Source organism: Hylobates moloch, unplaced genomic scaffold (assembly GCF_009828535.3).
Source record: "Hylobates moloch isolate HMO894 unplaced genomic scaffold, HMol_V3 SCAFFOLD_12, whole genome shotgun sequence".
Classification (NCBI taxonomy): domain Eukaryota; kingdom Metazoa; phylum Chordata; class Mammalia; order Primates; family Hylobatidae; genus Hylobates; species Hylobates moloch.
The window spans coordinates 3,905,415-3,930,618 of record NW_026652287.1 but is presented as its reverse complement, the minus strand read 5'-3'; the positions used below and the strand labels follow the sequence as shown (position 1 = coordinate 3,930,618).

Sequence of the window (25,204 nt, the reverse complement as noted above, 5' to 3'; positions counted from 1 at the left end):
TTCTGTTTTTCTCAGCAGATTACTGGGAGAGACAAACCTCTAGCACAAGCACTGATTTAAGAATAAGACCCTTACGTGGGTGGCTCTGAGTCAACCCACTTGGAAAATAGCTTGTGTACCACTCTTCATTCTCAGTGCATTTCAGCAAATGCTGTTGGAGGACCTAACTTTGAGTGCCATCACATTAGAGCAAGGGGTGCAGATGTAAATAAGAGAATCTTCTAGTCTACAGATGAAACCCAAGACCTTATGATACATGGCATAACATAGAAGGGAAAGGATTTACTTCTGAGAGACCTGGAGAAGATTTCAGAAACAAGGGGATGACTGAATAGGGTTTTGAAGAGTGAATAAGAGTTTGCAAATATATCCTCTAAAATGAAAAATAGAACTACCGTAGGATCCAGCAATCCCACTTCTGGGTATATGTGCAAAGGAAATGAAATCAGTGCGTGGAAGAGATATCTGCAACTCCTTGTTCACTGCAGCACTATTCAAAATAGCCAGGACAGGGAATCAACCTGTGCCCGTTGATGGTAAATGGATACAGAAAATGGGGTGTATATATGTAGTGGAAAACGAAGGATATTCTGTCGTTTGTAACAACATGGATGAGCCTGGAGGACATAATGCGAAATACAACAAACCAGGAACAGAAATACAAAAACCACATGGTTCTCACTTGTATGTGAAATCCAAATAGTCGAATTCATAGAAGCAGAGAGTAGTAGGATGGTTACCAGGCGCTCAGGATTGTGAGCGGATTAGGGAAACGTTGGTCAAAAAGCACAAAATTTCAGCTAGGAGGAATACATTCAAGATTTATGGCACAGCATGGTGACTGTAGTAAATAACAATGTATTGTATACTTGAAAATTGCTAAGAGAGGGGCCAGGGGTGGTGGCTTATACCTGTAATCCCAGCACTTTGGAAGGCTGAGGTGGATGGATCACTTGAGGTCATGAGTTCGAGAGCTGCCTGGCCAACATAGTGAAACCCTGTCTCTGCTAAAAATACAAAAATTAGCTGGGCATAGTGGCGCTGCCTGTAATCCCAGCTACTTGGGAGGCTGAGGCAGGAGCATCACTTGAACCTGGGATGTGGAGGCTGTGAGCCAAGTTAGCAGCACTGCACTCTAGCCTGGGTGACCAAGTGAGACTCTGTCTCAAAAAATAGAAAAAAAATTGCTAAGAGAGTAGTAGGTTTGAAGTGTTCTCATCACCAAATAAATGATAAATATGTGAGGTAATACATATGCTAATTAGCTTGATATTTTTTTTTTTTTAAGAAATGGGGTCTTGCTGTGTTTCCCAGGCTGGTCTCAAACTCCTGGGCTGGAGCAATCCTTCTGCCTTGGCCTCCCAAAGTGCTGAGATTACAGGTGTGAGCCACCGTGCTTGGCCTAATTAGCTTGATTTAGCCATTCCACAATGTATACATATTTTAAAACATCATGTTGTATACCATATATGTGTACAATAATAAAAAGAGTTTGCAAAAATATTTTATCTACATCATGGTACATCATGTTATAGCAGAGGACTTCCAGAATTTTTCAATTGCAATCATGGGTGAATTTATAAGAGTCTTACTTTTTTGAGACAGTCTCGCTCTGTCACCCAGGCTGGAGTGCAGTGGCACAGTCTTGGCTCACTGCAACCTCTGCCTTTCAGGTTCAAGCGATTCTCCTGCCTCAGCCTCCCAAGTAGCTGGGATTAAAGGCGTGTGCTACCACACCCAGCCAATTTTTGTATTTTTAGTAGAGATGGGGTTTCACCATGTTAGCCAGGCTGGTCTCGAACTCCATACCTCAAGTGATCCACCCGCTTTGGCCTTCCAAAGTGCTGGGATTACAGGTATGAGGCACCATGCCTGGCCCCTCTCTTAGCAATTTTCAAGTGTACAATACATTGTTATTTACTACAGTCACTGAGTAGCTTGGCCAAAGTCATGCCTGTTCTAGGTGGAGAAGCAGAATTCTAACCTGGGGCTGTCTGGAGTGAAAGTCCTGTGATTTCTCCAGATAGGTCAAATTAGCTTTGATATATATGAGTTATTGCTGCTGGTCTGATTGAGTAAGAAAGGGCTGTCATCTTAAGTACTAAATACGTTCACACCTTTTAAACAACCTCGTTGATAGTGCGTATCTTTTAGGTGTCTATTTTTCTGTCTTTGGGAATTTCACTGAAAATGACTTTCCCACTGTTTTACTTAGCCTCCTTTAGTAGCAGTTGTTATTGGGGGAATATCCCGGATATGGTTTGGCTGTGTCCCCATCCAAATCTCTTCTTGAATTATAGCTCCCACAATTCCCGTGTGTTGTGGGAAGGACCTGGTGGGAGGTAATTGAATCATGGAGGCGGGCCTTTCCCGTGCTATTCTGATGATAGTGAATAAGTCTCTCGTGATATGATGGTTTTATAAAGGGGAGTTTCCCTGCACATGCTGTCTTCTCTTGTCTGCCACCATGTGAGATGTGCCTTTCACCTTTGCCATGATTGGGAGGTGTCCTCAGCCACGTGGAACTGTGAGTCCATTAGACCTCTTTCTTTTGTAAATTGCCCAGACATATCCAATTGCCATGCCAGTTGCGTATGTCTTTATCAGCAGCTTGAAAATGGACTAATACAGTCCCTTTGTGGCAATAGGGTGTATCAGTTTCCCACTGCTGCTGTAATAATTTACCACAAACCCAGTGGCTTCAGACAACAGAAATTCATCACCTGACCTCCAGTTCTGGAGAATAATTGCTCCCAGAAATGTCCACATCCTACTTCCCAGGACCCCTGAGGCTGTGACAGGGGAGCCTGTTCTGGAGGTTGGAAAGCTGAAGCGGATCTCCTAGGCTGAAATTCAGGTGTCGGCAGCTGCGCTCCTTCCTGGAGGCTCTTGGGGAGAATCTGTTTTCTTGTCTTTTCCAGCCTTGAGGGGCACCCACATGTCTTGGCTCATGGCCCTTCATCTCCAGAGCCATCAGGTTGGTGAGGTCTTCCTCACTCTGAACTGGACTCTCTGGCCTCCCTCTTCCACTTGTAACGACCCCTGTGGTTATGTTGAGCCTGCCTGGATAGTCTACCGTAATGTCCCTCCCCTGTCCCAGCCTCATGGGTCCTGAGAATTAGGATCTGGACATCTCTAGGAGCAATTATTCTTCCTACCACAGATTCATGTCCTTACCGTACGAGAAAAATCTTCACTCTGTCCCAACATCTCCCAAAGCCTAAACCCATCACCCGTGGTGAACCATCTCTACTAGGCAGGCGTTTCTATGTCTCTCTGTATTTTTGGAAAAGTTCTTACAGGTCTATAGTAAGAATTCAAACAATACAAAATGTTACAGAGTGAAAAGTAAGTCTCACTCCCAACCCAGGTGTGCCCCACCACACCTGGCTAATTTTTGTATTTTTACAAAAATAGAGACAGAATTTCACCGTGTTGCCCAGGCTGATCTCAAACTCCTGACCTCAGGTGATCTGCCCACCTTGGCCTTCCAAAGTGCTGGCATTACAGGTGTGAGCCACCGCGCCTGGCCCATCCCAGATCTGTAGCCTTCCAGGTCTCTTTCCCAGAGGTGACAACAGTTATTATTTTGTGTAGTGTCACAGATGTTCTGTGCATATAGAAATGTGTGTTTATGGCTTTTGTTTTTGTGCAAGCATCTTTTGTTCACCAATATGCGTTTTTTGTTTTTTTGGTTTTTTTTTGCCAGTCTTTCTATGTGAGTACACACACACACACACACACACACACACAGGGCTCCAAGAAAAAGAGTTGGTCTTCACCAATGCACAAGTAAGTTGCTTCTCAAATTGTGCTACTTTTAGCAGCCTTGCTGGTATTATTATTGTTCAGCTTAATATCTAGAGGCTGAATTCACAGCAGTGGAATTCTAGGGTGAGAGTGACCTAGATAGAGAGAAAGAAGATGGGATCTGCTAATTTACATGACAAAAACAATTCAAAGGCCAGTAAAAGGAAAGATCAGAATCTTCTCCTTTAAATCTCTTGATTGATTACAGGTATGAGCCACCATGCCCGGCCTTCCTTGAAGTTTTTTGTTTGGTTTTGGTTTTTGGAGATGGGGTCTCGCTCTTCCGCTCATGCTGGAATGCAGTGGCACAATCTTGGCTCAGAGCAACCTCTGCCTCCAGGGTTCAAGTGATCCTCCCGCTTCAGTCTGAGTAGCTGGGACTATGGGCGTGTGCCACCATGCCCAGCTGATTTTTGTGGTTTTTTAGAGATGAGGTTTTGCGATGTTGCCCAGGATGGTCTTGAACACCTGGGCTCAAGGAATCTGCCCATCTTGGCCTCCCAAGGTTCTGAGATTGCAGGTGTAAGTCATCGTGCCCAGCCTCCTTGAAGTTTACTAACACTTGGGATAACTGAGGGAAAATAGGTGACAATTCCACTCAGTCTATTAGAGGTCTAGATATAAGGTAGCCACACAATAACTCTAACTTGACTTCTTCTAACCATTCTGTCTTACTGGTTTGGAGACTGTCTTCTGCCAGTATTTTTTGTGGCTTGAGATATTTTCAAACCCTTCTTTCACTACCTTTCTTACCCTTAATGTGCCAAGCTTGAAGCAGGATTTGATTTCCTGAGCTACTTGTTTGCCTTCTGTGTGTCACCAAGTAATCTGGTTCATCTTTCATCTCACTCATGTTCTTTTCAAGTGAAACAAGACATTTTGGGGGTCAAGTCTCTTTGGGTGTTTGTTTTATGTATATAAAAATGGATTTTGTGTTCCCTTCCCATGTAAGTACCAACTTATATGGAAACTCACAATCGTAATGTAAAGAAGAAATGAAAGCCTGGTATATTGTACTTCAAGATGCCTCCCTGATATACAGAATCTCCTTGTAAAATAAATAATTGCATTGTAAAAAAAAAAAAAAAAAAAAAAAGAAATAGCTTGCTTGGGAAATCTAACTGGGTGAACTCCGGTTAGATCTGGTCTGTTGGGTGATTTGTAGGCCATAGTCTCTTTGAAATTTTCAGTTGACCTTTGGGAGTCCTTTCGGGGAGTTGCTTTTGATGAGCACGTCATTCAGCCTGAGACGGGCAGGGCTAATGCCCTGTCCTGCCCATCTGCGCTCATGAAATGTTCATCAAGGAAGCAGGGAGTGGACTCACACACTGCCTCCCATCCGCACAGGACGCATCACTCGGAATCTACATACTCCCTTTGCAAATTCTTTCCCACTTTATGCCCTCAGCACCTTGTGTTATTTTGGCCCTCATCCTAGTTGTGCCTGTCATAATGTATCATCCCTGCTGTACTGAACAGTTCTTGAGGATATCATCAAGGTTGTCTGTACCTCTCTCTCCCCTGTTTTCGTCCCAAGCTAGCACGGTGCCTGTTGGTGTTGATGAACAATAGGACTCAGTTTGGAGAGCCCTTTTTTTTTGTCATGAATTTTGATGAGGCCAGATTAGCCCGTTTCCTAGGAATGATAAGCTTGGCTTTGATAGATGATGGCTACAAATATTTTTTATTTGCTAAAGTTTAAAACGAATTAATTGAAAGATAGCCCTGACAACAGTGGTTGGGGCCTCCCGTGATTCCTCTTGGTGTTGTGTTTATCGTAGTGATACCTATTCTGCTATCCAGGAGAAGTGGATGCAGCTAAACATACAGCAACACACAGCTCCTGTGATCTGGGAACTTCAGTGTTTAAGATCCTTGCTTGGGAATGGTTGGTGAAGGCTGTTTTTAGGGCTAAATTCTGCTTTGTGACTCTCATTGTTTTGCAGGCCACCGAATCCCTTTTGGAGTCATCTTTGGTGGAACTGATGTAAATGAAGATGCCAACCAGAGAGATAAAAACACAGTCATGGGCAGAGTTCTTGAGGAGGCCAGGTAATACCTGCGAGAATTTCACCCTTGCCAAACATTTAAACTGTGTGAATGGAATTAATTGAAACCAAAGACTGAGGGCACCAATTGTCCGGAAGGTTTACATCTTAGCACTTAAAACCAATTTCATGTAATTTTTTCTTTCATTTGGTATATTTTTATTTTGCCACAAATAGTCATTGCTAACAGGCTATTGCACTTAAGTCTTCAACTACAGTTAATATTAGATAAGCCTCTTTAGGATGGTCTGCATGGAGCCAGGCATAGTGAGGCACGCCTGTGGTCCCAGCTGTTTGGGAGGCTGAGGCAGGAGGATCACTTGATAGTGAGGCACGCCTGTGGTCCCAGCTGTTTGGGAGGCTGAGGCAGGAGGATCACTTGATAGTGAGGCACGCCTGTGGTCCTAGCTGCTTGGGAGGCTGAGGCAGGAGGATTGCTGGAGCCCAGGAGCCCAAGGCTGCAGTGTGCTGTGGTTGCAATCCAGCCTAGGTGGTAGAGCAAAGCCCTCTTCTCAAAAAAAAGGTGTTCTGGATGTAGAAAACACGGATCACAGGCAAACTCCAGCCTTAGCAGCGCACAAATTGGGATCTAGTTCGCATCAGGTTTGCCCAAGTAGACTGTCTTTGGCATGGGTCTTATCTATGTAGCTTTCTGAGCTATATATGCCATTTGCACGAAGGGCCACCAACAGGATTTCTAAACTGTGGCTCAGGCCTTTTGCTTGGGTATGTCCCTCTAGCCGTCCCGGGGACCTGAGAGGTAGCTGCTGTGAGAAGTCCCACTCAGCTCTACATGCTCTGAGTGGGACTTCTCACAGGGGTCACTGTGATAATCCTGGGGGCTGCCCTGCACGTCTCTGATCCCAGATACTAATCATGGGCAGCAGCCTCCAGGTACCACAACTACCTTAGTATGTCTCCCTATAATTCTAATGCCCCCAGGGTGGGGGAAGTTATTATCCCTAGTTGAGAGTTCCTTCCAGCACTGTACTTCCCAACTTTCCCATGTCGATGTGGTGAAAGAAGGTTCATCGGAGGCTGTTGTTCTGGACCGGCCCCTGCACTGTGCCCCAGCAGACCAGCCCAAGACAGAAAGGAGTCACTTGTGCTGGGCGCTGCGTAATCACACTGAACTTTGAAATGGGTCAGTCTTCTTTCTCTCTTCTTTCTTCTCTTTTCTTTTCCTGACAGAGTCTCATTCCGTTGCCCAGGCTGGAGTGCAATGGCGCGATCTTGGCTCACTGCAACCTCAGCCTCCCGGGTTCAAGGGATTCTTGTGCCTCAGGCTCCCGAGTAACTGGGATTACGGGCACCTGCCACCACAGTCGGCTAATTTTTGTATTTTTAGTAGAGATGGGGTTTCACCATTTTGCCAGGCTGGTCTCAAACTCCTGGCCTCAAGTGATCCACCTGCCTCGGCCTCCCAAAGTGCTGAGATTACGGGCATGAGACACCGTGCCCAGCCTGAAATGGGCCCGTTTTCTAAAAAGCAAGAATTTCCAGCCAACTTCAGTCAGCAGAATAGGGAAGTCTTCTCTGCTTTAACCCTGTAGGGAAAGTAACTCTGAAATGCCCCATCTGCTTTTTGTTTTCTGTGTCTGCTTTCTTCAGCCCGTGTCTGTCTGTAAAACACGCCTCCTCTGCGCAGCTCATCAGAACACTCATTCTGTTTTGTAGAATGAGGTGCTGCCCAATTCTAGAATTGCTAATAAAAGCCCATTATAATCTTTGAACTAAATTTGTTGTCATTGTGTCTTTTGACAAGGCATACTTAGAAAATTATCATATTTGTATAGCAATTTAAAGTGGATTGAAAGGCTTGATTAAAAAAATCACTCCCATTTCTTTGTCTAACAAATACAATAATAAGAATTAAAATAATGATAAAAGCAGGCCAGGCATGGTGGCTCAGGCCTGTAATCCCAGCACTTTGGGAGGCCTGAGGCAGGTGGATCACTTGAGGTCAGGAGTTCGAGACCAGCCTGGCCAACATGGTGAAACCCCATCTCTACTAAAAATACAAAAATTAGCCGGACATGGTGGCCTGTGCCTGTAGTTCCAGCTACTTGAGAGGCTGAGGCAGGAGAATTGCTTGAACTCGGGAGGCAGAGGTTGCAGTGAGCTGAGATCACGCCACTGCACTCCAGCCTGGGAGACAGAGCGTGACTCCCTCTCAAAAACAAACAACAGCAACAACAACAATAAAAGAACCTGGGAGGTGGTGGTTTCAGTGGGCCGAGATCTTGCCATTGCACTCTAGCCTGGGTGACAGAGCGAGACTGTCTCAAAAAAAAAAAAAAATTAATTAATTAAAAAAATAAAAAATAAAATAAAATAATGATAAAAGCAATACGAATCTTCCATGATCATACGAAAATTGTGAAAAAAAGCAGAAATTAAATCAAAAGAACTAACTATACATGCATACCCAAAACAGAGAACTTTTCCGATCAGTCATGAGGTGCTCGGTGGGCTTCCTCGGGGTTTGCCTGGACAGTTGACGGGATTCTGTGCAGTTTGTCCTCCCACATGTTCACTGGCTACTGGTGTTAGAAGAAAGCCTCACCTGTGTCTAGAATAACCCTGAAATCACAGTTAACAGTTGACCCAACAAGTACTGCCTAACTATCCCTTCAACCCTTTTAAATCTTTGAATCATTGTAAAAAACAATACAAAGCAAAATTGGTCATTGATTTTATCCCAATAAATCACCAGCCATTAATTTTCTGTGGCCCACCTCATGGCTGGGAAGCTCTGGCCAGGGAATTTGGGACAATTCAAGTCTTTATGTAGCTGGATCACCCTATTCCATACTGGGGACAGCATTCAAAGTTCTGTCCGGAGCCTCAGATTCTTTGTTTGGTAATGTAGGTGTCAGTCTCGCTTCTGAAAACCAGGGTTACTGAGAGGTATCACTGCATTTAGGACCCTAGTCCTTCCTGAGGACCCCTGATCATATGTTGTGGCAATGCAAGTGTGGACCCAGAAAACCTGAGACAGGTCTCAGTTACTATTTAGAAAGTTTATTTTGCCAACGTTGAAGACACACACCCATGACCCAGCCTCAGGAGGTCCTGATGACACCTGCCCAAGGGGGTCAGGCACAGGTTGGTTTTCTACATCTTAGGGAGATGTGAGACATCAATCAATATATGTAGGAGGTACACTGGTTCGGTCTGGAAAGGCAGGACAACTGGAAGCAAAGGCAGGAAGACTTGAAGCAGGGGGGGGTTTTCCAGGTCACTGGTAGGTGACAGACAAAAGGTTGCATTCTTTTGCATTTCTGATTGGCCTTTCCCAAGGAGGCAATCAGATATACATTTATCTCAGTGAGCAGGGGGGTGATTTTGAATAGAATGGGAGGGAGTTTTGCCCTTAGCAGTTCCCAGCTTGACTTTTCCCTTTAGCTTAGTGATTTGGGGGCCCGAGATATTTTCCTTCCACACCACCTTATCATAATAGAGAGCACACGTGTGCGTGTGCATGTGTGTGCGTGTGTGTGTTACAATAAAAAAAGGCATTAATACATGCTGGGGTTACCTTAAAAGGGGATCTTTTATTACAGGTTTTCTTATTGTTGTTGTTCTTACACTCTGCAAATTCATTACCTTTAGATTCCTGTAGTTGGTAATGCACTGCCTTATGGAAGGAAAATAATTCTGTTTACTAGAAACAACATTGAATGAATCCATCTTACAGTATTATCATTAGTATTATTCATGGCATTGTTATTAAAGCAAACACTGACTTCTGTTTTGGGGGGTTATTGATCGAGGTTAGTGATCAGGAAAGCTGCATGAAGCAGATTCTTTGTCCGGTACAATATAGCACACGTTTCTGTAAAAGAAAGTATTGAACTTGTCTAGCTTTATAATGAGTATTTCATTTTTAATCAAATGTTTTTAAATAGTTAAATTTTTCCTATAGGGTCTATTTTTGAATTTTTTTTTAGTATTTAAATTTTTTTCTACATTATGTAGTATTTGAATTTAGCTTCAGCTTTTTGGCTTATAAATATTATAATGTAATAAGTACTTGATAATTATCAATATCAAAACTAAATGAAGAGTATGTGAAACCTATGGAAATTGTTTGGTGAAGGATCATCCAGGTACATGTTAGAAGAAAATATGCTTGGCCAGGCGTGGTGGCTCACGCCTGTAATCTCAGCACTTTGAGAGGCCAAGGTGGGTGGATTACTGCAGTCAGGAGTTTGAGACCAGCCTGGCCAACGTGGTGAAACTCCGTCTTCACTAAAAATACAAAAATTAGCTGGGCATGGTGACACATGCTTGTAATCCCAGCTACTCAAGAGGCTGAGGGAAGAGAATTGCTTGAACCTGGGAGGCAGAGGTTGTAGTGAGCTGAGATCTCGCCGCTGCACTCCAGCCTGGGCGAAAGAGGGAGACTCTGTTTCAAAGAAGAAGAAGAAGAAAGAAAGGAAGGAAGGAAAGAAGGAAAGAAAAGAAAATATTATTGTCAAGCAAATGAGCAAAAGAGTTTGTATAAAATGAAACACCTCAAAAATAGCCTCATAAATAGGAAATATATAGCACACTATAGGTTAAACGCAGTGAATTTGCTATTTTGTAGGCATAAAATGGCTGAATATTGGTAGTTTCGTAAGTTTTAAGCTATAGATATTTAAGCCCAAAGATATTTTTTACAAGAAAAATCACATGCGAAAGTGAGTGAATCTATTTCAAAATGGCAATGTTCAACTAAAAGTGCAAAAATGGTAGCTTTATATTTTTCATAAGAAATGTGTTTTTTTTAAATTTAATTTTATTATTTTTTTGGAGACAGAGTCTTGCTCTGTCGTCCAGGCTGGAGTGCAGTGGTGCGATCTCAGCTCACTGCAACCTTCACCTCCTGGGTTCAAGCGATCCTGCCTCAGCCTCTCGAGTAGCTGGGACTACAGGTGCGCACCACCACGCCCGGCTAATTTTTGTATTTTTAGTGAAGATGGAGTTTCCCCATGTTGGCGAGGCTGGTCTCGAACTCCTGACCACAGTGATCCGCTTGCCTCGGCCTTCCAAAGTTTTGGGATTACAGGCGTGAGCCATCGCGCCCCACTGATTGTTCAATTCTTAAGTTTCTCAGTTTTGAAGGTTCCCGGCAAAGGAAGGTTTACACACTCTCCTGAAGGGCCCATTGTCAGTCAATTGTTATTTAGCTACTTTTCTTTCTTTTTTATCTTATTTTCACAGGATAAAGTCTATTCCCCCAGATACAGTTTCCTTCCACCTCTTGTTAGTTTTCAGAGCAAATGGAGAGCTTCTCATAACTGAGGCCAGCAGAGCAACCCATGCTGGGCTCGAGCCTCCTTCCGTGTCGGCACTGTGTGGTGCTTGGATTATGAAAGTGGGCCTTGGTGGGAAGTCCGGCGGAGCTCCTCCCCGTCCGTCTTTCCTTACTTCTCCCTTCAGTGGGGGACCTGTGATGGAATGTGCCTCAACTGGTGACAGGGTTGTAGAGGAGGCAGAAAGGAAACCTCGGGGCAGACACAGGCAGGGGAAGCCGGGCCTGCTGGAGGAAGAATCTGCCATTTCTGGGTCCTGCTGCAGGGAAGGAATCGTCCTTTCCTGATTCTCGTCTGCAGTGATTATTCCTGTGGTATTTGCCTGATGGTGATTTTTCCATTTGCACTGCATCTTGTTTATTAACTGGAATTCTACCTTACAGAAGACTTTCCCCTTTGATCCGTCTCGTGGGGGCCGGGCATGGTGGCTCATGCCTGTAATCCCAGCATTTTGGGAGGCTGAGTTGGGTGGATCACTTGAGGTCAGGAGTTCGAGACCAGCCTGGTCAACATGGTGAAACCTCATCTCTACTAAAAATACAGAAAAAAAAATTAGCCGGGCATGGTGGTGCTTGCCTGTAATCCTAGCTACTCAGGAGGCTGAGGCAGGAGAGTTGCTTGAACCCAGGAGGTGGAGGTTACAGTGAGCTGAGATTGCACCACTGCACTCCAACCTGGGTGACAGAGCAAGACTCCATCTCAAAAAAAGAAAAAAAAGAAAAAGAAAATAATATATATGTATAAATAAAACATGGACTCATAGATATTTATTTTATTTTCCTTTACAAGTTATCTGTTACTATTTTTGTTTATTTGGTTGCTCAAATTGTCCCAGATTTGCCCACAGGAGATGCTTTGAGCTGACGCCTGTGTTCTTTTGACATGCTCTCATCATTCGTCATTTTCTGAGCACTTTTCTACTTTCTGGCATCATAAAATGTTCCTGATTCATCTCCTGTCTACCTTGTCCTACTTCTGGAAATGGTTATTTCTCAAAGGAGTCCTGGTTCCTTTATTATTTTTTTTGTCTTTTTAGAGAATATTATTTAGAAACTAAGATCTGTGCTTATTGCTTACTCAGTGTCATTTCTTGTAAGCCCTCTTAGACAGAGCTTGGAAATAATGTATGTATATATGCACATATACAACTATATACAACTATATGTATTTTTATTTCATCACTAGAAATATGGTTCTCATTATTTGACATTGGTATGAAGCTTAGGGTTTGTATTAGGCGTCTGAATGGAGGTATAAAGTAGGTAGAAGTTTGGGCAAGTTAGGGGAGGGGTCAGGAGTTTGTTGGTCAATATACAGATGCTATTTTTTTTTTTTTTTTTGAGATGGAGTCTCGCTCTGTCACCCAGGCTGGAGTGATCTCGACTCACTGCAACCTCCGCCTCCCGGGGTTAAGCTATTCTCTGCCTTAGCCTTCTGAGTAGCTGGGATTACAGGCATGCACCACCACGCTGAGCTAATTTTGTAATTTTTTAGTAGAGACGGGGTTTCTGCATGTTGGTCAGGCTGGTCTCGAACTCCCGACCTCAGTTGATCCTCCCGCCTCGGCCTCCCAAAGTGCTGAGATTACAGTCGTGAGCCACTGCATCCGGCCTTACAGATGCTATTGAAAACTGGAAACTGGTGAGCTCACCAAAGGAGTAGGTGCAGATAGAGAAGAGAAGCCCAAGAACTGAGTCTTGGAGCAGCCCATTTTTGAGAAATGAGGAATTAGTGAGACTGAGATTGAGTGGCCAGTTCGATGAAATGGAATGGTATGGCAGAAACCAATGAAGAAGCATTTCAAGGAAGAAGGTGAGAGCGTATGTGCCTGTTGCTATTGATAGGTCAAGTAAGAGGAAGACTGAGGATGGGATCATTCAGCTTACCAACATGGAGGTCATTCGTGACCTTGAGCGCAATTTCAATGGTGCAGTCGGTGGAGCTGCCTGGAGTGGTTTAAATGAGAAGAGAGGCATTGGAGGTGTTGAGTCAAGGTAACCCTAGGGCTTTCTTTGTCAAGGAGAAAAGGGAAAAACGACAATAATTGAAGCAGGGACTGTGGGATTAAGAAAGTCGTTTTTAAGATCAGAGAAATAATAGCATTTTCATAATGAGTAGAGGAGAAAATACTGATGTGGGAGAAAGATAGGAGGATATATATTATCTACAGGAAGTCTTGAAAGATTGAAAGTCCTGACTCTATAAAATATTTTAAGAATTTTCTTTCTAACTAAAAAAAATGGCTGTCCCAATGCAATGTAGAAATTTTGGAAAGTACTGAAGAATCCAGGGAAAAGCAAATTACCTAATTTGTTTTTGTACTTTATGTGTACTTTAACCATGACTAGCTTTTTGGTAGGTGATCTTTTAATTACTTATATTTGTATGTCTATGACTATATTTTCATTGTTATTATTTTTGAAAATTTGGACTGAATGACACATACTTTTTTTTTTTTTTTGAGATGGAGTCTTGCTCTGTCGCCAGGCTGGAGTGCAGTGGCACGATCTTGGCTCACTGCAACCTCCGCCTCCCAGGTTCAAGCGATACCCCTGTCTCAGCCTCCTGAGTAGCTGGGACTACAGGCATGCACCACCACGCCCAGCTACGTTTTTGATAATTTTAAGGTTCCAAATATGGTTTTAATGGCTGCATAGAATTCTATCACAAATTCTGTAACCGATTCTTTGAGATTGGGCATTTATATCTTTATTATAAACAACACCACAGGGAACAACGTGTTTCTGTCTTTGTGTACTTGTCCGATTGTATCTTTAGGTTGAATTCATAGAGGTAGAATTGCAAGGTCTAAAGCTACGAACATGTGAATATATTGATGCAGTTTCTCAAATTTCTCTTCAGAAAGAATATTTGCATTTTAATTCACCAAGTGGGTGTATGTTTTCATTTTCTCACCTTTGTCAACATTGGGCATTTTTATTTTTAAAACTGCCAATCTTATATGTGATGCAATCTTTCCTATTGTTCTGATTAGATTTATTTTGTTATTAGAGAAATTTCACTTTTCCTCACATTAGATGGTCCCTTGTGTTTGCTGTCACGTGAATGTCCCATTTTTCCCATCCCTTTTCTCCCTTGGGATGTTTGGCGTCCTTGTTAATTTTGAAGAGCTCCTAAGTAAGGATATTGTTCCTCTTTTCTCCATGTCAATTGCACATGTTTCTTCCACATTGTTATTTTTGTTTTAATTTGTGGTATTTCAGTAGTTTTTTAATTTTAATATAATCAAAGCTTTTTTATCTTTAGAATTAATTTCATAGCTTTTTTCTTTCTCCTTTTCGTACCCTGCCTGTGGTACCCAATAATGGCGTAGCTTTTTATGCTCAGAAAACCTTTCCCAGGCTGAGGCCAGTTGCTCGTTCACTTATATCATTCCAGACTTCTGTTGTAGTCTTACCTTTTTTTACTTAGCTCCTGAACCACCTTTTCAGATATGTGATATAAGGTAGGAAACTAACTTTTTCCATGTGTTTAACCACTTCTCTGACTTTATGCTATGTCAAATTCTTTTTTTTTTTTTTTTTTTTTGAGATGGAGTCTCGCTCTGTGGCCCAGGCTGGAGTGCAGTGGCACGATCTCGGCTCACTGCAAGCTCCGCCTCCCGGGTTCACGCCATTCTCCTGCCTCAGCCTCCCGAGTAGCTGGGACTACAGGCGCCTGCCACCACGCCCGGCTAATTTTTTGTATTTTTAGTAGAGACGGGGTTTCACCGTGTTAGCCAGGATAGTCTCGATCTCCTGCTCTTGTGATCTGCCTGCCTCAGCCTCCCAAAGTGCTGGGATTACAGGTGTGAGCCACCACGCCCGGCCTATGCTATGTCAAATTCTTAAATGTATTTGCGTCTGTTTCTGGCCTTGTATTTGGTTTTGATCTTTCTATCTTTTCTTCACTGCCAACACTGTTTTAATTGTTATATTTTTAATATGTTTTGATATCTGTTAATACATATCTCATCTTTGAATTCTTCTTCTTCTTCCTCTTCCTCTTCTTCTTCTTCCTCTTCTTCCTCCTCCTTCTTCTTCCTTCTTCCTTTCTTCTTTCTTCTTCCTCTGTCACCCAAGCTGGAGTGCAGTGGCACAATCATGGCTCACTGCAGCCTTGACATCCCAGGCTCAAGCGATCCTCCTGCCTCAGCCTCCTGAGTAGCTGGGACTGCACGTGTGCTCAACCATGCCTGGCCAATTACAAAAACATTTCCTGTAGAGATGGGGTCTCCCTATGTTGCCCAGGCTGGTCTTGAATGCCTGGGCTCGAGTGATCTTCCTGCCTCAGCCTCCCAAAGTATTGGGATTACAAGTGTGAGCCACTGTGCCTGGCCTGAATTCTTTATCAAAATTTTCTGATTGTTTGTCACCCAATTATATGTATAGGTAAACTTTAAAATTATTTTGTCAAATTTCAATAGAAATCCACTTCTGGATTTTATTTGAATTATTGATTTTGTCGCGTAATTTGGTAAAAATGGACGTTTTGATAGTGTTGGAGCTTCCCATCGAAGAATGTGCTCCACATTTCCATGGAAAATATCTCTTCATCCCCCTGCACTTCATGGCAAGCATAATGTTAATAAATAGATTACCTTTGTTTTCTTAGTTTTGAGATCCCTTGTGCATTTCCTAAAGAAGCAATTGAAAGGAGGGAGATGATCACAGCACCCGTGTGTGCATTCAGTACATTGTGATCGTGTCCCCATAGTCTTCCCTTGGCAGAGCTAGTGGAGTGGACAGGCTGCCCTTGAATGGTCAGGGCGGATTAACCAAGCAAGTTCCTTGCTTCTCTCCTGCATCTTGATTTCTTGCTTTTGATTTTATCCCTGCCTCTCTGAACTTGCGTGGAAGGAAGAGAAAAAATAGGAAGTTTTGGGCTTCGTTTGGTTTACTTCTTGCATATACAACTTTTTTTTGATGTGAGTTGAGATTAAACCTAATGGCCAGTGACCACAAGTAATAAAGATTGATTGCATTTTAAATTTAGTGTCTCACCTTGTCTCTCATAGTTTGTTCCAAAGAGCTGCTTCATAGTTCTTTTAATTGAATTCTGGCCTAATTGTTTCTATTATTTTTGTTCATTTACTAGATTTGCTGTCGCTTTCACAGAGTCGATGAAGGAAATGGCACATGCGCAGTGGGTATGTGTTTATCTGGTGTTGTTATTTTGGCTGTGCTGATGAAATTGCAGAATTCGAGAACTGAAAGGCAGCCTTACTGAGCTGACAGTGTTCCCATGGACAGTGCCTGTTGTGTATTATGTTTCCCATAGATTGATTTTGTATGTGTAGATGCACCTAAAACATCCCTGATATTTTTTGATGTTGTTATTGAATGACAAAAATAGCCCAGTAATGTGTTGTCTGTGTTTTGTTGTTGTTGTTGTTGTTTTGTTTTGTTTTGAGATGGAGTCTCGCTCTGTCACCCAGGCTGGAGTGCAATGGCGCAATCTCAGCTCACTGCAACCTCCGCCTCCCGGGTTCAAGCAATTCTCCTGCCTCAGCCTCCTGAGTAGCTGGGATTACAGGTGCACACCACCACACCCAGCTAATTTTTTTGTATTTTTAGTAGAGATGGGATTTCACCATATTGGTCAGGCTGGTCTCGAACTACTGATCTCAAATGATCTGCCTGCCTCAGCCTCCCAAAGTGCTGGGATTACAGGCATGAGCCACTGAACCTGGCCCTGTTTCCTTTCTATGTTCTCAGATAGGGTGATTTATCAGCTGCACTATAAATGTTGCAGCAACCTTGTATACATGAGAGTAACAATCTCTTAGGTGACAGAGGTGGTTTCCTGGGTTGGACCATTTATTAGAAGAGCTTTAAACAGTCAAGAGTTTGTAGATCCACAAGTTAGTTCATTTATTGACTCTGTATTCATGATGACTTAGAGGGCAGGTGTATGAGCTGGTGGGAGCCTAACTGAATTCCCAGTAAGGAGCTATGTGAATGCACCATGGAGCTGGTGCCTGCAAAACTAAAGAAAAAAGCCAAAGGTCAGTTTCCCTTTGGTGGGCAAGGCTGCTGTGTCTGGCAGTGGGAACTGCATTGAGCCTGCTCCACCAGCATTATTAGCGCTTGTGTTCCACCAGTTCATCTGCTGTGCACAGGGTGTATGCCCTGATCATTTGCAGGCATTATTCCTGTTGGCTGGGGGGATCAAGGACAGGGCTTATGCCCTGATCATTTGCAGGCTCTGCCCATTCTTTATGGAATTGTAATTTGCAAAATGGTGGTACTTGGAAACTGCTGCATTGGCACAAGGGCAGAACCCAGTCATCCGTGGTCTCTTCCAAAAGCTCGGGATGCTAGACATACGTGAATGTGAAGTTGCACACGCCCTGACTGCCCATAGTCTTACTCTTTATATCAGACTTTTCCCAGGCAGAGCATGGAGGTTGTATTTCCTAGTGCAATTTAATGACTTGTCAATCTCAGTGTTAGAAAACCCAACAGGCATCCTGGTTTCCAGTTTTATTGTAGTACCTAACTTTTTTTTTTTTTTTTTTTGAGACAGAGTCTCATTCTGTCACCCAGGCTAGAGTGTAGTGGTGCTATCTCAGCTCACTGCAACCTCTGCCCCCCAGGTTCAAGCGATTCTCTTGCCTCAGCCTCCTGAGTAGCTGGGATGACAGGCATGTGCCACCACACCCGGCTAATTTTTGTATTTTTAGTAGAGACGTGGTTTCACCATGTTGGCCAGGCTGGTCTCAAACACCTGACCTCAAGTGATCCACCCACCTCAGCCTCCCAAAGTGTTGGGGCTACAGGTGTGAGCCACTGCACCTGGCCTACCTGTTGGACTATCTATCTGCCTTCTTAAGGTAGTTTTCAAACCAGTGGTTACCAAAATGGGGTCCCTGGACCTCTGAGATTCCCCAGGACTCTTTCAGGGCGTCCACCAAGTCAAGCTTTTTCTACATAATAATGCAAAGCCTTTTCTTTTAGCTTTTCTCATGGTTTAAAATGCAATGATGAGTAAAATGCACCTGCCTTAATACTAATGAAGGCAGTGGCCCCATCTCTGCTAATATTCGCTGATTAGTCACCGCCACCCACTTAAGCCAGTTTCACTTAAAAATGTCCTTGATGAAGAAATACAAATTATTAGCTTTTCAAATATTAACCTTTGAATACATGTTGTTATTGTTTTTTTAGTAGAGATGGGGTTTTGCCTTGTTGGTCAGGCTGGTCTTGAACTCCTGACCTCAAGTGATCTGCCTTCCTCGGCCTCCCAAAGTGCTAGGATTACAGGCATGAACCACCACGCCTGACCTTTTCTCTCTTTCTCTCTCTTTTTTTTTTTTTTTCTGAGATGGAGTCTTGCTCTGTCACCCAGGCTGGAGTGCAGTGGCGCGATCTCGGCTCACTGCAAGCTCTGCCTCCTGGGTTCAAGCAATTCTCCTACCTCAGCCTCCCAAGTAGCTGGGATTACAGGCGTCCGCCACCACGCCCGGCTGATTTTTGTATTTTTAGTAGAGATGGGGTTTCACCATGTTGGCCAGGCTGGTCTCAAACTCCCGACCTTGCGATCCACCCACCTTGGCCTCCCAAAGTGATGGGATTACAGGCATGAGTCACCATGCCTGGTCCTTTTTTTTTTTTTTTTTTTTGAGACAGGCTCTCACTCTGTTACCCAGGCTGGAGTGCAATGGTGCAGTCATGGCCCACTGGAGCCTCAAACACCTGTCTCAAGCCCATCCTCCTGCCTCGGCCTCCCAGAGTGCTGGGATGACAGGCATGAGCCACTGGGTGTGGCCAAATTTGAATTTTCAAGTAAAAATTAGAATTTTGGAAAGCCAGCATGAGGTGGTCAGTTTCCCAGTATCCAAAGGCTTTCCTGATGAAATCGGTGGTTCTACCAACAAATCTGACTTTTTTGGATGTTGTATAATGAAATGTTCATTATTATTATTTTTTTAATGGAGACGGAATCTTGCTTTGTCACCCAGGTTGGAGTGCAGTGGCACAATCTTGGCTCACTGCAACCTCTGCCTCCTGGGTTCAAGCAATTCTCCTACCTCAGCCTCCCGAGTAGCTGGGATTACAGGCGCCCGCCACCACGCCCGGCTGATTTTTTTTTTGTATTTTAGTAGAGACAGAGTTTCACCATGTTGCCCAGGCTGGTCTCAAACTCCTGAGCTCCGGCAATCCACCTGTCCCGGCCTCCCAAAGTGCTAGGATTACAGGCCTGAGCCACCGCGCCCGGCCGAAATGTTTAAACATTTGAAAGATCTCCATGACTCAGTGAACCAGTATGTTTCAAATGACCAATATGTGACCTATAGAATCAAGTACAGGTGAAAGATCAGTTCATATTACCAGGTAGACCAATGGACTTTAATATAACCGAGTATGAAAAGTTTGACCAGGCGCAGTGGCTCATGCCTGTAATCCCAGCACTTTGGGGGACCGAGGTGGGCGGATCACCTGAGGTCAGGAGTTCAAGACCAGCCTGACCAACATGGAGAAACCCCGACTCTACTAAAAATACAAAATTAGCCGGGCATGGTGGTGCATGCCTGTAATCCCAGCTACTTTCGGGAGGCTGAGGCAGGAGAATCGCTTGAACCCAGGAGGTGGAGGTTGCAGTGAGCCGAGATTGTACCATTGCACTCCAGCCTGGGCAACAAGAGCAAATATTCTGTCTCAAAAAAAAAAGAAAAGTTCCCTGATGCAGCTAAACTTTAAGAAATTGCCACTTGCTGAGTTTGGGTGCAGTATCCGAGAATAATGCCTACAGTGATCTGAAAGGCTATTAAAATACTCTTTCTTTTCCTGCTACCTGTCTGCAAGAGGCAGGATTTTCTTTATAGACCTCAACCAAAACAACATATTGCAACAAATTAAATGAAACAGCAAATGTGGGAACCCAACTGTGTTGGTTAAGACAGACATTAAAGAAATAATTGCTAGGCACGGTGGCTCACACCTGTAATCCCAGCACTTTGGGAGGCTGAGGCGGGCGGATCACCTGAGGTCAAGAGTTCAAGACCAGCCTGGCCAACATGACGAAACCCTGTCTCTACTGAAAATACAAAAAATTAGCTGGGCATGGTGCTGTGCACCTGTAGTCCCAGCTACTCAGGAGGTTGAGGCAAGAGAATTGCTTGAACCCAGGAGGCCGAGGTTGAAGTGAACAGAGATGGCGCCACTGCAAGAGTCCATCTCAAAAAAAAACAAACAAAAAAAGAAATGTTTTACCTGTGGAAGCGTGCTCCTTTTCCACGAATTCATTGCCCTTTTCTCCAACTTGTCAGCCTTCAATATCATCCTCCAGCGTAAATCCTTCCTTGACCCCCCGGAATTGGCATAGATGAGTTCCCTTCCTCTGTCAGTTACCTTTTGCTGCTTAACAAACCAGTTGCCTTAAACACAGAGGGTGGCCTCATTTCCATGCCTGGACCTTAGCTGGGATGGTGGGGACCCCCCTGAGGCCTGTCTCCATGGGGTCTGTCATCCTGTTTTAGGCTCAGCAGGAAGAGAGAACAGGCCTCAACTCATAAGCACATTGCAAGCCTCTGCCTGTGATAGGCTCGCCTCCTTCCCATTGACCAAAGCAACTCAGCAGGTGGAGATACGGTCCCTACCTCATAGTGAGAGGATCTTCAATGCTGCCTTACAGGGGCACGGATGCAGGGAGGGGGAGAATTGATGGCCTCTGTAACCATCTGCCACGCTTTGTGCTTGTCTGTAATGAGTATAACATGTTTTACTTTCTTCCCCGTGCTTCTCAAGTGGTGAGCTTCTTGAGAAAGGGACGTGATATGGTCAGTCGTGCATCCCTGGAGAATAGTATACTGTCTCAGGCCCAGTGAATATCCGTTAAATTGATTGATTAGGAATGACTCTTCCTTTAGAACCTTTTGTTTGTTATTTATTTGTTTATTTATTTATTTATTTTTTCGAGATGGAATCTTGCTCTGTCACCCAAGGTGAAGTACAGTGGTGCAATCTCAGCTCACTGCAACCTCCGCCTCCCAAGTTCAAGCTATTCTTCTGCCTCAGCCTCCTGAGTAGCTGGGATTACAGGCACCCGCCATCATGCCCAGCTAATTTTTGTATTTTTAGTAGAGACGGAGTTTCACCATGTTGGCCAGGCTGGTCTCGAACTCCTGACCATGTGATCCGCCCGCCTTGGCCTCCCAAAGTGCTGGGATTACAGGCGTGAGCCACTGTGCCCGGCCAGAACTTTTAATTAAAGAAATTTTCAGGCATACGTAGAAGTAGCAAGAATAGTAGAATGAGCCCTTTATGTGCCCCCGACCCAATTTATCCTCAATTCTTATTTGCTCTACTTCCACCTGAATACACACACGCACCTACACTCACACACACACACAATGTTTTCTAGAATAATTTGAAAAATTACCAATATCATGCCATTTCACCTGTAATTATGTGCCATTTTACCTGCAAATGTACTTTGATAAAGACTTTTTTTAAAAAACATAAACACCATGGTACAGGTAACTTTTGTATTGGCAGACCACAGTCAGTAAGGAAGAAATAAAGAGAGGTTTAAGAGTATTCATACAATCTAACATTTTTGTCAATACAGTTTGGAAGAAATCAAGGAATAGAATTTGGAGGGGGAAAAGGAGAGGAACTGAATCATTTGGTTCTGGATGTATTGACTTAGCGACAAATATTAGACTCAGGGGTGAATATCCAGAATAGAGCTGAGAATGTAGGACTGTCCTCAGAGGAGGGCACAGTTGGGGACACAGCCATGTGAGTCGCTGGTGTCCAGGTGATGGTTAAAGCATGGAAACAGTCTTTTTTTTTTTTTTTTTTTGAGACAGAGTCTTTCTCTGTTGCCCAGGCTGGAGTGCAGTAGTGCGATCTTGGCTCACTGCAACCTATGCCTCCCGGATTCAAGCGATTCTCCTGCCTCAGCTTCCTTAGTAGCTGGGATTACAGGTGCCTACCACCACACCCAGCTAATTTTTGTATTTTGAATAGAGATGGGGTTTCACCATGTTGGCCAGGCTGGTCTTGAACTCCCAACCTCAGGCGATCCACCTGCCTCAGCCTCCCAAAGTGCTGGGATTACAGGTGACTGCCACTATGCCTGGCTAATTTTTGTATTTTTAATAGAGATTGGGTTGCACCATGTTGGCCAGGCTGGTCTCGAACTCCTGACCTCAAGTGATCTGCCCACCTCATCCTCCCAAAAGGCTGGGATTACAGGCATGAGCCGCGCCTGGCCCATTTCCCACCCTAAACAAACACTCTGCTGTCAGGTATTATGCCACTTACGCCATTTCCCAGAAGCTAAGGGTGCAGGTCATGCCTCTCTTTGGTCAAGGCCGAATTTCCTAGTACACACTCACTATATTCCAAAATATTATCTCCACATGTCATCAATATGAAAGTTACTAATGACATCATATTTTACCTTTTTTTGTATGAAGTCTTTGAAATCTGGTGTGTATTTTACACTCAGAGCACATCTTAACTCAAACCAGCTGCCTTACACGTGCCCTGGATCAGCCACGTGGCCACGTGTGGCGAGGGCTGTTGTGTGCTCAGGGCAGCTCTCTTTCAGGATTTCTGAAACTTACTCACACGATATCTGATCCTGGAGGACACGTGAATGGACACGTGCCCAGTGAGGGTTAGTTTGTAACTGGTGAGTGAACTTCAGCCCCCAGGGCTGCTCTTATGGCAACGCTGTCTTGGGAGCTGGGTTTATGATTGCCTACCTATCTCTGGCTGACCCTTCACAAATTAGTTTGATTGGATTTCAATAAAGATGGTTTTATCTCTTTTAATTTGAAATGCCTTCGTTTATGCTCGTCATTATTTTTTAGTGTTGTTGATATCAGCCTTAATTTGACATTGTACCTACTTTGTAAAATATACAATCCTGGTGGGCTCCTCACCAGGTCAGCATGCTAGGCTGTTAATGCCTAGCATGCATGATCAACGTAGGTCATGTTTTGGGATGGCATTACTATGTCGGTTTGTGATATTATAATATGTCTTTTAAGTGTTTTTTTTCTTTATTAAAGGGGTCTCACTGTTGCCCAGGCTGGATGGAGTGCAGTGGCATGATCATGGCTCACTGCAGCCTCAAACTCGTGGGCTCAAACAATCCTCTCCCCTCAGCCTCCTGAGTAGCTGGGACTACAGGCCCAGGCCACCACACCTGGCTGAAATTTTTACTTTTTTTTGTTGTTGTTGTTTTTTTTTTTTTTTTTTTTTTTTTGGAGACGGAGTCTTGCTGTGTCGCCCAGGCTGGAGTGCAGTGGCGCAATCTTGGCTCACTGCAAGCTCCGCCTCCTGGGTTCACACCATTCTCCTGCCTCAGCCTCCCGAATAGCTGGGACTACAGGCGCCTGCCACCACACCCGGCTAATTTTTTGTATTTTTAGTAGAGATGGGGTTTCACCGTGTTAGCCAAGATGGTCTCGATCTCCTGACCTCATGATCCGCCTGCCTCGGCCTCCCAAAGTGCTGGGATTACAGGCGTGAGTCACTGCGCCCGGCCCTTTTTTTTTTTTTTTTTTTTTTTTTTTTTTTTTTTTTTTTTTGTGGAGATGAGGTCTCACTGTGTTGCCCAGGCTGCTCTTGAACTCCTGGCCTCAAGTAGTTCTCCTGCTTCAACCTTCTAAAATGCTAGAATTACAGGCGTGAGCCTCTGTGCTGGCCAGTTTCTGATATTATAATATTGATTTGACATTTTCAAGAATTTGATTCACTTCACATTTCTGATCCTGAAATATGTGTTGTGGAAAGTTTGAAAATATTTTATGTAGGATTTTGATTTCTTGCTACAATATGTAATAGATATTCAGGATGCAAACTTGAGTACTTCTAGTTCTAGTCCACGTTTAGAGCGCTTTGTCTAAATTCATCAGAATTTCGCCAGAAAATGTAAAAGTTTCACCAAAAAGAAAAAAACACCCACGAACAAATTAAATGTGTATCTTAATGGACGCTTCTACCAGGAGAAGCAATGGTTATAGTTTAATATGTCTCCATTGGGCTCAAAACCCCTCATGCCTGTTTTCACACTCTTTTCCTAATAAGCATTCTTCTAAGAGGATATTATCTAAACTCAAATATTTATTTATGAGCTATATTTAAAAAATCCTGTTTGAGTAAATATTGCTTGAAGCAGTTATCATATTCAAACAAAAAAGCACAGTGCCATTCATAATGGCCCATCAATATGCTTTGCAAAGGCTAAGTTTTCAGGTGTTATCTTTAGAGTGTGGTTTTTCTTTTTTTTTTTCTGGAAACTTTGAGTCACCACCTTCTGGGGCCTAATTTATCTACTTTGGCTTGGCACTTGTTAAAGAAAAGTAACTTCTTGAAGTTGCTGTATTAGGCAAAACCTAAAGTGTAATTTTACTTTGTGTACATTTACTCATCAAAATTCTTTTGGAAATTAAAATACAGAAAGCAAGACAGATCTCATTGGCTGTCACAAGTGCAGTTCCCATACAGGTGAGCTCCACAAGTCAGTGCAGATGTTAGCGCTGGCCTAATCGGAATGAGCTGCGTGTCTACTTATCCCTAAAGTCTGCAGTAGAAGCATGTTGTCTTTTGAGCTACTTATTACTTCTCCCTCTTCCTGCATGGCCCCATTGCTTTATGTCTGATTACCTCGGAAAGTCATCTTGGCAGCAGCTGAAACTACACAGACCACACCTTTTATTAGAGTTCCCACCCTCCTGGAAACATAAAAACGCATTGAGCATGTGGGTTTCACCTCTAGACTACCTCATTTCTGTGCCAACCCTCTCACCTCTGTAGGAGAAGCTCCAGGGATTGATCATGTCCCAGGAAGCTAATCATTTTTTTTCGTTTTTTTTTTTTTTTTTTTTTTTGAGACAGAGTCTCGCTTTGTTGCCCAGGCTGGAGCGCAGTGGTGCGATCTCGGCTCACTGCAAGCTCCGCCTGCCGGGTTCACGCCATTCTCCTACCTCAGCCTCCCGAGTAGCTGGGACTACAGGTGCCCGCCACCACACCTGGCTAATTTTTTGTATATTTAGTAGAGACGGGGTTTCACCATGTTGGC

At 43.8% G+C, this 25,204-nt stretch overlaps 1 protein-coding gene across 6 annotated transcripts in view; it reads left to right on the top strand.

Moving 5' to 3' along the window:
* Positions 1-25,204, top strand: part of GLT1D1 (glycosyltransferase 1 domain containing 1) — a 187,684-nt gene that overhangs the window by 31,447 nt on the left and 131,033 nt on the right. For 5 of the 6 annotated variants that reach the window (XR_009209161.1, XR_009209162.1, XM_032168280.2 and 2 more), the window contains exons 3-4: positions 5,757-5,862; positions 16,259-16,310. Coding sequence is in view for 4 of the 6 variants with exons in the window: in XM_032168280.2 (XP_032024171.1) it covers positions 5,757-5,862; positions 16,259-16,310 (158 nt within the window). In the remaining 2 variants the exon portion in view is untranslated. The remainder of the gene's footprint in view (positions 1-5,756; positions 5,863-16,258; positions 16,311-25,204) is intronic. The other variant, XM_058426052.1, reaches the window with a different exon arrangement.